This window comes from Mastigoproctus giganteus, chromosome 9 (genome assembly GCF_048544385.1).
Source record: "Mastigoproctus giganteus isolate SK-2022 chromosome 9, ASM4854438v1, whole genome shotgun sequence".
NCBI classification, from domain to species: domain Eukaryota; kingdom Metazoa; phylum Arthropoda; class Arachnida; order Uropygi; family Thelyphonidae; genus Mastigoproctus; species Mastigoproctus giganteus.
Window position 1 is genome coordinate 218,562,077 of NC_143583.1, and position 13,518 is coordinate 218,575,594.

Here is a 13,518-nt window from a genome sequence, read left to right on the forward strand (position 1 = left end):
TATTGGACATTATTATCTAGAGATTGAGGGAGGAAATAAGAATTATGTATATATATTCCAGACTTCATTCCAGCTTGCTTTCAGATTACTTTAGGCATAGCGAACCAACAGATACAGCTGAAGTACTGCAGTGCAGAAAGCAAGGGGAAACTATTGCACTATGCTTCACAAGAACAATCACCATGACTAGTATTTCATCTCGTCCAAGACAGAGAGAAGTACAGTGTGGTGATCGCCAACCTCCAATAGGAGACAGCATCAAAAGAAGAAGATGGTAAACCATGGCTTTCTGCGGGGAAGGATATGGATTGATATATAAGGATAATGAACAATATGGATTATATAAAAAGCATGAATTGATCCAAATATTTTAATGCAAGTTTAGTGCATTAATTGACATCAAGCTAAAGTAATTTTAGGTAGGTGAAAAAAAGCAAAAAAAAAAAAAATGTATTGGTTTAATATCTAGAAATCACTCACATTTAACATATTTTGTACTAATTATAAGCAGCCTTAACAACTTTGGCATCATTTTTAATTTTCTCAGAAAAATCTAAACAATTATCTTTAAAATTGAAGTGGATCATTAGTGAAACTGGTGATCTTTTTATGAGTGAAATTGAACATCTATTTCACCCATCCCTCCAGTTCAAGTTATTACACTAAAAATTCTTTCTGAATTTGCCAAAGTCCGAGGCACTGAAAAAACATATGAAATGACCTTGAAAATATTTGTAAGCTTAAAATTAACACTTTTAAAAATTAAATGCCATTGACTCGAAATACTCAAACAAGTTTTAAATTTTTAAGAGGTTGACAGTTTCATAATTTGTTTTCAGTACTGAAACCTCATCAAATAAATCATTCATATCCAACTTTAGTTTTTCTATTAATTTAAAATATTCTGCTACTTCAACAAATGAGCCATAGTTAGGACAACCATTTTTTTAAAGCTTAATTTTCTGAGTTTCAAAAAAAGGAGTATTTTCATTAAAATTATATTTTTTTACTAAATATTTCAATGCAGTATTATAAAATGCTTTGAAATAATTTATTACTGTGCTTTTAACTACAAGGTCTAATTTCTGAAAATTCTGATGAACTTGATACCCAAAGAAGTCTTGATCAAGATATCAAATAATTAGGCGTATAACCAGTAAAATAAAATATCTTTAATCACAAAGAAATACTTGGAGCTTTCGAGGCTGAATGGACACTTTAGAAATTATTCTAACAGAAACAGTTGTGTGAGCAGTGAGGCATGCGAGGACACAAGGTAGGCCAATCAATCATTAAACTGGTGTTTATTATTGCTGCATGGATGTGTGTAGTTTTTTTTCCTCCAGTGCTCATCTAGACTTAAAACGGTTGCCTCTAAGATGGGGTGTAGTCTCATGCCTTTGCAGTGGTTCATAGCTCTTGAATTACAAAATATATTGAGTGACTCTAACCAGAGACGGTGGTAAAAGTGTCGGGAGTGGTTAATTACTTTGTAGTCATACTTGGGATTGAGGTCATGGTGGGTAGACCAGAAGTGTTCCGTGATTGTGGACTGGTCGGTCTTAGCAAGGTGAATCACTCTGTCGTGTCCTGCCAGGTGGTCTTGAAGATGTCTTGAGGTCTCTCCTATGTAGCAGCTGTCACAGTCTTTGCAGGCTATGTGGTATATTACATTGCTGCATAAGAGAGGAGTGACCAGGGTCTTTACATTTGAAACTAGAGAACGTAAGTTTCTACCAGGCAGCTGCATGCATTTTATGTGGTATTCTCGGAGGATTTTTGAGATCCGGCTGGACATGCCTGGATAGTAGGGAATGTAGGCGGTAGGTACATTGTCCTGAGTTGATGGCGGTCTCTATGGATTCCAGTACAACAGGCCCATTTATCCTCATACATTCTCTTTATGGCCAAAACGTTTACAGTGATTGCGTTCAAATGCACAAGTCCTTCAATTCGGGAGCCAGCAACAGACAACATTTGCGCTTTGCGCATAGGTGCAAAACCAACCACATCATTCCTAAAGGCTTCCACTATAAAGCCCCATTTAACAACACTCGCATGGACCGTGCCATGTTTCAACTTCGGCCTACAAACCTTAAAATTATGGATAACCCATCTCCACTACGAAATCAAGAGAGCTGACTACAATAAATTCAGGCTCTTGCAGCACCTACAAGGTAGGATCTCACCTATAATATTTACTAACCTTGTTCATACTATTTGTCGCCAAGCTAACCATATCTCTGATACTTATTGTTCACAACAACAACAGAAATTTGTTAATTTGGACAGAGACGTCCACTCCTCAAGAACAAACACACATTCAACTAATGCAGCTTCCTTTGTTCTAAATCTGAGCAGCAAGTAACTAACCACCGAGTAGCTCAATGTTTTGACCGCCGGAATGAAGTTCGCCATTGTGCCGCACACAGCTTGCTATGGAAGTAGAAGCAAGCATTACCAACCTCCCTGAAGAAGCTGCTAATGAAATCTGTTTCAAAACAGTCTCCATCCTCCGAAGCACACAGCCTATCAGCTCAAACCTTAATCACCGTCACCATGGCGCTCTTTCCTCTATAAGAAAGGACAACACCATCGTCATGCTTCCCGCTGACAAAGGACGTTGCACTGTCATATTGGACCGGTTGGCCTACCTAGAGAAAGCCTTGGTCCTTCTCTAGGTAGGCCAACAAGACCCGAGCGTGTACGAACCCGTGATGGATCCACCCATCAAAGTCTTAGGACGCCTGGAATCATGCTTTAATAAACTTGTCTATGCTGGTTTAAAGCAAAGAAAATTTCTGCTCCAACTCGATGGCTTCTTCATGCCACAGGCTGCCAAATACCACAGTTTTATGGGTTACCAAAAATCCATAAGCCAGGTGTTCCTCTCTGGCCCATATGGCTCATGCACCTACATATGAACTATCCAAATATATTGCAAGTCTCCTCACACCTCTTGTGAGAAATACCACAGCGGCGATTCACCTCATTAAAGAGCTCTCAATTTCTGACAACGCTGTTATGGCGCCATTTGATGTAGTGTTGCTATTTACATCAATCCCTGTCCAACAGGTTGTAAACTGCACCAAGAGACTCCTTGAGAGTGACTCAAACCTTCCTAACAAATCATCACTGTCCACTGATGACATCTGTACGGCCCTCAACCTGTGCTTGTCAGGCAGTGTCTTTACCTTTGAGGATTCCGTATACCAGCAGGTACATGGCACTACCATGGGTGCCCCTGTTAGTTCAGTTGTGGCCAACATCGCCACATGGAAGAACAGATATTCCCGAACCCACCAGTACCTATTACAACATGGTGCAGATACGTCAATGACATCTTCACCGTCATCCCATGTGGCTCTGAAACAACATTGCTAGAATATCTCAATTCCCTGTCTGTGTTCATCCAGTTCACTCTAGACAGTAGACGGATCTCTCCCATTCCTGGATGTCCTAGTAAAATGCGTGGGCCCACATCTAGAAACCTCAGTATACCGTAAGCCAATGCGGTGCGGTCAGTTCACAAACTACAGATCTGGCCATGCTCCTAGTCATCTCAACAACACTGCCCGCACTCTATTCTCCAGGGCTTGGAGTAATTCCAGGAGAGATGAAGCTAGCTGTAATGAGATTTCTAGAGTGAGGACAGACTTGATCAATTGTGGCTATCCAACCCACATATTAGACAAGTGTTTATTATAAGCACAGGAGCTCACAGTCCACCCGAGACCGCCATCAACTCAGGACAATGTACCTACCGCCTACATTCCCTACTATCCAGGCATCTCGGGCCGGATCTAAAAAATCCTCCGAGAATAACATATAAAATGCGTGCAGTTGCCTGGTAGAAACTTATGTTCTCTAGTTTCCAATGTAATGACCCCGGTCACCCCTCTCTTATGCAGCAGTGTAATATACCACATAGCCTGCGAAGACTGTGACAGCTGCTACATAGGAGAGACCTCGAGATGTCTTCAAGACCGCCTTGCAGAACACAACAGAGTGATTCGCCTTGCTGAGACCAACCAGTCCACAATTGCGGAACACTTCTGGTCCACCCACCACGACCTCAATCCCAAGCGTGACTACGAAGTAATTGACCACTCCCGACACTTTTGCCACTGCCTCTGGTTAGAGTCACTCAATATAGTGTGTAATTCGAGAGCTATGAACAACTGCAAAGGCATGAGACTACACCCCATTTTAGAGACAACTGTTTTAAGTCTAGATGAGTGCTGGAGAAAAAACTATTCACGTCCATGCAGCAACAATGAACACCAGTTTAATGATTGATTAGCCTACCTCATGCCCTCGTATGCCTCACTGCTCGCACAACTGTGTCAGTTAGAATAATTTTATCTCTAAAGTTTCCATTTCTGTTGACAAAGAGGCCTCGAAAGCTCCAAGTATCTATTTGTAATTAAAGATATTTTATTTTATTGCTTATACGTCGTATTATTTGTTATCCTATGGATTCCAATACAACAGGCCCATTTATCCTCATTGATCAAGATGATTCTTCAGTGAATTGAGATCATTCATTATATAAAAAATATCACTGGCACACGTTTCATCCTTTTTAAGCTCTTTCATTGTTTTGCAAATTATTTAATTGACATTTGCATTGTGTTCAATTGATTTTTAAATTGTTTTCAATTTATTTTTTACTGTAATGTTATATTCGTTTTAATTTCTGGAGAGTATCATACGCAAGTGTTCTAGGTATCATATTGAAGTAAACTTCTCTTATTCTTTTACAAATACTGAAATCAATGTGGAAAGTATTGAGCACCACAGCTCTGGTTTATACTATCAAACTAACTATTTAAAGACATCTTAGAGTTTCTCCTTACCTCATAATTTCTTTGCTTTGACAATTCTATTCGTTCAGCTTTTCGCTGCACTTGCTCACAAACTGCATCAAATCTTCTATTAACCCTCAGCACATAATTTTCAATTACTGAAGCGCCATCACCTGGAGAAGTCTGACATAATTGTGGTCCTAAATGATTAACAGTTTCTAAAACAGAGCGGTATTCTTGTATTTCCAGTTCCAGTCTCTGTGGAAAAAAAAAAAAAAAAAACATGCACATTAATTTTTCAGGCAAAATTAAAAAAAATAAATGGAAGAAACAAAAAGTGTGTGTGTGTGTGTGTGTGTGTAAAAATGATTATCCAATACCCTTCTGTTACGTGACTGATGCAAATAAAAATCTATAAGAGTGCAATGTCAAAATATTATAGTTTTGGATATACCACAATGTATGATCATGTCCCTTAAGATATATATATATATATATATATATATGAGTGTTACAAATGCAAGTAAAATAAAATAAAAATAAATATTGATTGAGAAGCTATTAATCACAAAATGCCAAGCCTAGTTGAAGAGAAAAAAAAGAGAGAAAGAATGTTAAGAACCTATAAAAAAAAAAATCATTAAGTCTGAATTAATGCCGAAAAGCTGAAAAAAAAAGAGGGGAGGGTAATAGAGATAAAAATTATAAAATTCAAAAATAAAAATTAAAGAATTAAAAATTTTAAAAATTTTTAAAAATTAAAAATTGGTACATAGATCAGGTATTTCATCAGGGGGCTACACCTGATCATGTACCAAACACTGTGTTTTTATGCAAACTCATGCTGATGGAGAAGCTATTAAAATGAAATAGATAAAAAAAAAAAAAAAAAAAAATTTCAATCTCCAGAAACATGAGTAAGGTAGCCCCAACGCAGTGTATTTAGATTAATAAATTGAGTAACGCAGTGTATTTAGATTAATAAATTGAGTCGATAGTATGTAAGAACACAAACGCATTGTGTTTAGTTTAATAAATTGAGTAGAAAGTATGTAAGAATGCAGTGTGTTTAAATCGAAAGTAAGTAAATTTAAAAAAAAAAATAATAATAATAATAAATAACAAGGTAGCGGTATAGAAAAAGGAAGCAATGCAAGGTAAGGGAGGGAAAAGAAGTTAAAAATTAGAGGCGAAGATAGTGAGAATAAGAAAAGTGAGAATGTCCGAATCACACTTGTATTACACTAATAGTTCAACTGACGGAAAAATGAAGAGCAGAAAGTAGAAAGATGAAGGAAAAGAGTTTAAAGGATATTAGGCAAGCCGGGTGCGTAAGTACCCAACCTCATAGAGAGGGCCTTGGCTGTGAGAGTGTTAGTAGAAGTGGAAATTAATACCGCTAGCTTGTAGTGTATATTTTGAGTGATAGATATATGAAATATGATATAAAATATGAAAAGGAGAAAAATTAAATACCTATGATATTTGGTAGAAACAAATTGAGTGGAATATAATCAAGAAATGAAGATACAAATATGCAATCATGATTAATAAAGTACAATTATGCAAATGTGATTAATAAGAATGAAATGCAAACAGAGGGAGAACTATGACAACGATGGTGGAGTTGCTCAGAAGAGAAGAACTATGGGAGCCCTCTGTGGCCAAAATAAAATAGAGAAAATAAGATTGATCATAAGTAATTACCGATAATATTAAATTAAAAAAATGAAAAGAAAAACTTAGGAGGTGAAAGAACACGAACATCATTCTAATAGAAATCATAATGTGTGATCACTTTCCAAGCAGTGGAAATACCACCATTCATATGTACAACTGTACAACTATACAGGTATCGAATTAACCCTAATCGAGGTGGAACATGGTGAAACCGAATTTTTCTTTAATGAAATCAGAGAGATTTTTTATAATAAAATTTAAGAAATTAATAGGAATGTCGTTATTGCAAAGTTTGGTATAGAGATCATTTAAAGCACCAGCGAAAAGTGACTGATTGCTACTAATATTAGCCAAACGGATAATTTGTGTGTAGATTATATTTTTATGAACCTTAATCGAAATGTTCGAGTTCCAATTTGTTAAATATATAATATTAAAATTAAATTCGCTTCTTTTGTCGAATAGTTCCAAATTATGACGAAGAGGAGGACTGTTTAGAGTAATACTTAAATCAAGAAAATTTGCATGTTGGTTGCCAAAGTTTTCTATATTGAGAGTGAGTTCAGTGGGATATATGGATTTTGCAATATTTTCAAAATGAATGTTGAGAATAAGAATGTCATCAACATAGCGGAATGCAAAAAAAATTAAGGTTCGGGTTGTTATGAATATATAGATGTTCGTAATATATAGAAGAAATAAATTAATTTATTTCTTCATTATTATGAACATCTATATAAATTAATAAATTAATTTATTTCTTCATTATTACGAACATCTATATATTCATAACAACCCGAACTTTATTTTTTTGCATTCCACTATGTTGATGACGAACATCTATATAAATTAATAAATTAATTTATTTCTTAATTATTACGAACATCTATATAAATTAATAAATTAATTTATTTCTTCATTATTACGAACATCTATATATTCATAACAACCCGAACCTTAATTTTTTTGCATTCCGCTATGTTGATGACATTCTTATTATTACGAACATCTATATAAATTAATAAATTAATTTTTCATCATTATTACAAACATCTATATAAATTAATAAATTAATTTATTTCTTCATTATTACGAACATCTATATATTCATAACAACCTGCTTGGTTTATTGGAATTTAGATAGCAATTTTGAAAGTTAATACTTGATGTTCGTAGCTCGTGACTTGCTGACATTATTATGCAATAAGGAATAGCTTAATGTAAATACCGAACTTCATAGTGTGAGATTTAACGAAAAACTAGATAGTGAAATACGTAGCACTGTATTAGAAATATGTTACATTAGTATAATATTATCAATTATACTACAAATATTAATTTTATCAATCTTATTAAATTACACTGTAAATTAAATTATACTTAAATGGAATAATGACCCAGACTAGAGCAGCAAAGCAATGGGCACAAAGTAACAGGAGTGTGCTGAGGCTCGGGGGGATCGTACCTAAGGGGGAAATTCTCCAATACATCACAGTCTAAAAAAAATGTGTGAAATGTTTACAGACCTTTCTAGAACAGAATATGATCTAGCCAAAGAGGATGTCATTGTGTGTGCTAGGTGTAAAGACTGTGAAGAAATTAGGCACCAACTCCATGTTCTGATGGACATCTATGAGAGTTTGAGGTGTAGGGGTAGATGCCCTCGAAGAAATTAATATGAGGGGCCCATCATGCTCTCAGCTGTTCAACTCAATGGCAGAGCTCACTTCTGTGCATCAGGCAACACAGTGGCAATCTCCAAGGTGGAATGCATCGGTCCCACAGGAACTAGTTATTGTTGGGGACTCTATGTCAGGGAGACAGAGAAATATTATGCAAAAAGGATAGGTGGAACAGGATGACAGCATGTCTGCCAGGGGCGAAATTTGATGAGGTTGTAAGGTAGATATCATATTTTAAGGGCACAAAAGGTAATATTGTTGTACACGTTGGCACTAATGACCTTAAGCATAAGATATCTGCAGATTTACTTAACAAGTACAGGTCAATGCTGAAAAAAAGTTGCAAGTTACGGTTAAATTTCGAAGTGTCTCCAATTCTGCCCAGACACGACAGAAGGGAGTATATAATGAGAGCCTTGTCAATCAAGTCAGCCCTGGAGAGATTGTGCAAGGCTCACAAGGTAGAATTTTTTCAGCATGGTCTATGCTTGCTAACAGGAGAGACTGCTTCTACAGGGATGGGATACACTTAAATAGAAGGATGCAAGAATATTTGCTGATGCTATCGAGCCAGTGTTAGGTGGGGCAGAAAACTGCTAGCTTAGGGGGATGCACAGACTAAAAGATTAACAGTAGCCGCAGGCAGAAGTGAAAGCGATTCTTGCACTGATTCTATTGTAATGAGCAGCAGCCTGGAGAGCAAGTTGATGGAGATTTCAAGAGTTGCTGGGAGACATCATGGAACAAGTAAATACATGGGCTGTATTAGGATAACTAAGAGTAAGAACAGGTGCATGTAAACTTGCATGTACACCGATGCTAGAACTATAGTAATTAAATTTGATGAATTTGAAGTGCTGATCAAGGTATCAAAGGCAGATATTGTTGGGATATCAGAGACATGGTGTCACAGAGATATAAGCAGTGCAGAATTGGAATTTGGGGAGTACAATGTGTACAGAAAGGATAGACAGAGCAGGAAGGGAGGAGGGGTTATGTTGTTAGTTAAGAAACACATAAAATATAAGGAAATGCATCCAGTTGAATTGGGTGAACAGTACAACGTTGAGTGCATTTTGTGTGATATAAATACTGGGAGAGGGAAAATGAGAGTAGGAGAGTATTATAGGCCTAATGTCTCTGATGAGTACAATGAACCATTGTGCAGAGAAATAGAATGGGCCAGTAAATCAGAATGTCTTGTAATGGGGGATTTAACTTTCCAGATATCAACGGGAACTTGTGGTTTGGTCACTCGCACACCAGCAAGACTTTTGTGGATTTACTGCAGTATTATTTTCAACAGCAACATCTAAGAGGGGCAAATCATGAGTAATACAGAGGGAGTAATACTCGTGATCTGATTATCAGCAGTGATTATTCATGCATTAAGCATTTGCAGATAAAGGAACTACTAGGTGACAGTGTACCTATGTGGTATTTACTTAAAGATGTAACTACCATCAAGGGTAAAGGCTTTTGCTTTCATAAAGGTGACTACAGTGGTCTCAGAAAGTTTTTAAATTCTATACAGTTGGGTCGACAAATGTTGTTAGTAATGGTGAATTCTAAACGGGAAGCCTTTGCGGTCTTAATCTTGGAGGCTATTAGGCTTGCCCCTGACAGATATACCCTGGTCTTCTTCCGCCTATCCGTTTTGCACAATTTCCTGTCTACCTGACAATGGAGTCACCTGGCTCCACAGGAGCTAGAGTAACTAGCTCCTGTGGGGCCAGTGCATTCTGCCCTGAAGGTTTCTGCCATGCTGCCTGATGATGATCAAGTGCAGTTTGATGTGGAATTTGACTGGCATTGATGTGGGCAGCTGAGAGCTTGATGGGTCTCCCAGTTTAAGTTCTTTGAGGACTTATATCGACAACAACAAGACTTCCATTTGTTATTTTGGATGTTTATAGCTGAAATAAATTTAAGGCTCAAGCAGACAAACATTTGGAGTGTCCAGTTGGGTGAAATGGAAGGTTCTTTTTTTTTTTTTTTTGGCTGATGCTGTATAAGCTTTCTTTCTTGCATTATATGCTTCAACTAATACTAATGCTATTCTGAGAACTGTCAGATCATTGGCATAGAGGTATGAGTTTACAGTGTGTGAAATATTTTTTTTCATATAGTTTATTCTTATTGCAAATAAGATGGCAACAGAGCCTTGTGGGACTTCTTCCTCTTATACATAGATTTACGAGAGGACTTGCTGATAGCAAGCTTGAATGGATTTATACTAAGGAAGTTTTGTAAGAAATATGGTAAGTGGCCACTCAGGTCATGTAATGAAGATATCCCCAGATACAAAAACACTGTGATATTGAAGGCTTTAGCTATGTCAAGGCAAGCTGTCATGATAAGATGCTCATTTTGGATAAAAATAAATTCCTGATGTTTAATTCAGCTTTGATCACGAAATCCAGAGATGACCAATTTTTCTTTAGACCAAATTGATTAACAGAAATTAAAATTTTGGACTCAAGACAGCAAGTCAGTTGATGGTATTAAATTTTTTTCTAGGGTTTTATTCAAATAGCTGGTAAGAGAAAGGGTCTACAGTTGTGAGGAATAGAGTGCTCTTTCTCTGGTTTGGGGTTTGCCAGTACATAGGAATGATATCAGGAATTGAGGATTGAATGTTCAATGAAGATGCAATTGGAGAAGGTCAGCAGCAAAAATTCATTATCTGAGTGTTGAAGCATTATACAATATATTCATTGGAACCAGCAACACTGTTATTTCAGTTAGATATTGAAATAAAGATATATATATATGGCATCTTGAAGTTCAAGCATAACAAGTGGTTGATTATGTGGTTCTGAAGTTCAGTTTGGATTTTTCACTTAAAGCTTTAATCTTTAGAAATGACAGATCATATACAGTCAAGGCAGAAAACGGAAAATATGGTAGGACGTTCACAAAGTTGAAAAGTGGAGAAGAAAATTTGCTATATAGTTTCTTTATTTTTCTCCATATCATTCTAACATCAGTATTTTTATTAAATGAGGTTGCAAACTGAATCCAGGAGTCTTTTAGTTTTCTTGAAGTGGCAGGCTTAAGGCCTTAAGTCTCCTATAATTTATAAGATTAGTGGGTGGTAGGGTTTGTGAAATCTATTTCATATCCATGAATGACACCACGAGCGAGGATAATAGCTTTCGGAGAAGACCCGATTCAGAAAAAGCAATAGGGAATTTAGAGCCTTTTTGTCTAGGTGTTGTAACATGAGGTAATAAAGACCATCAGGTCCTGATGCCCCATTTCTTGATTTGTTTAGAGCAACCTGTAGCTCCAACATTGTAAAGGGTTGATTATATGGGAGCGTTATATGTACTGAAATTTATGTACTGAAATTTAATTTGCTGTACTGAAATTTAATTTGCTTTGCTCAGTCCTTTTTTTAAGTTGCTGAAAAGATGGTTCATATGCAGCTGTATCTGAGATATTGGCAAAGTTTTCTGCTAGAGCATTAGCTATTTCAACTGGAGATGATAAATCTTGTCCCTTCCATCTCAGTATTGGAGAGGATGCTGGGAGAAATCTACCATTTAGTTTTTTTTATTTTATTCCAGATTATTCTGCTGTTTGTGTTCTTCGTTATAGTAGAGGCAAACTGGATCCAAGAATCTTTTTTTGCCTTTTTCCTTACGAATCGCGCTTTTGCTTTCATTTATAAGGTTCTCGGTAGTTGGGTGTTTACGAAACAGATTCCATGCCCTGTTTTTCTCTTTTTTTGCAAGTTGGCACGCTTCACTCCACCAAATATTAGCATGTTTAAACGAACCAGTACGGATTTTTGGTATGGCCTTGGTCGCGGCATTCAGAATCTGAGATGTGATGTGCTGTGTGGCATCATCAATGAATTGGAAATTGAAAATTTCATCACTGAATGAGATATTGAGAGCAAATAACTTCCAATCGGCCTTGGAAAATTTCCATTTTAAGCGGGAATTATTTACCTGAGGGATTCTAGTTATTTGGAATTCACAAATTATTGGAAAATGGTCACTGTTTAGTGGATTGTCCAGAATTGTCCAGCAGATGAGTGGATACAATGTTGGAGAGCAGATTGTCAAGTCTATAGCTGTAATTGTTCTAGTGGAGAAATGGATGTAAGTATCAGCACCAGTATTCAACAGTGTTAGATTGTGTTTGTCAAGCAGCGATTCCAGAACTTTACCTCGTCTGTCTGTATGTGGGGAGCCCCAGATCGGGTGGTGTGCATTAAAATCTCCAAATAAACAAAATGGAGGAGGGATCTGTAGCAGAAGAACTTCTAGGTCATTATAAGTATATTCTTTGTTTGGTGATAGGTAGATTGAAACTACTGTTAACATGATTCCTAAGGAGACACGTACTGCTACTGCTTCTAAGGAAGTTTGCAGTGGAATGTGTTTAGTAGGTACTCTTGAGTTTACTAGAATGGCCACACCTCCACCCATGGTGGTATTATTATTTCTATTATGCTGATATATAGTATAGTTCTTGATTTTTGGAATTACTTGCGAAGGTAAATTAGTTTCTTGCAAACATATGCTTACCAGACTATACTGTTGGATTAGGTCATGGATATCATCGATATTACAGTTATTAACGTAGACCTCTACAGTTCCACTGTATGATGTGATCCATTATTTGATTTTGGCGGTTGTGTTTGATTCAGTCTGTTTTTTAGGTCCACTCTGTTTTTGTCTCTCAATTTTTATTCTTTCTTTTTTTTTGAAAAGATAGGATGCGCTGTGTCCATGTCATCATCTGCATACAGATCTAAGATTGGCTCATCCGGGCTGAAGTTTTCATTAGTATCCATATTTGTTGCATTTTGCTGACTTTTCTGCCTTGGGACTGCTGTTTTAGTTTTTATAGTTTCTGAGGAAGACTGCAAAGCAGTTGGCAGTACTGTAATTGGTGTGTTATTGGCACTATCATTCACATGCTGTTCCATAGTAGATTGCTGTGATTTTGAGAATATTTCTCTAGCCCAGTCTGCAATAGACATGGATGGGGGAACTGACACGTCAGTTTGAGTGGCTGCTGACTGATATTTCTTTGTTGCTGCTGCATAGGTGTGTTTAGTTGTAGTAAGCATAATCTGCTTCTTTGCTTCTTGGTAAGTGACTTTCCACTCTACTTTATATTTTTGGATCTTTTTTCCTGTTTTTCACAGTTCACAGGACTTTGAGTAGGCAGGGTGTTGGCCTTGACAGTTTGAACAATGTGGTGTTCCTGCATCACATTCCGTTTGTGCGTGGGATTTTGAACCACAGTTTGGGCACACTGCATCCCCTCGACAGACGGTCTGAGAGTGTCCAAACTTTTGGCGCTTATAACATCTGATGGGATTAGGA

The 13,518-nt window shown here is 36.8% G+C and overlaps 1 protein-coding gene across 1 annotated transcript in view; it reads right to left on the reverse strand.

The window, feature by feature from the left end:
• Positions 1-13,518, reverse strand: part of shot (dystonin-like protein short stop) — a 1,739,701-nt gene that overhangs the window by 585,940 nt on the left and 1,140,243 nt on the right. Inside the window, exons 59-60 of the mRNA XM_090380932.1 lie at positions 11,955-11,976; positions 4,860-5,066 (exon numbers count right to left, since the gene is read on the reverse strand). Coding sequence (XP_090237058.1) covers positions 4,860-5,066; positions 11,955-11,976 — 229 coding nt within the window. The remainder of the gene's footprint in view (positions 1-4,859; positions 5,067-11,954; positions 11,977-13,518) is intronic.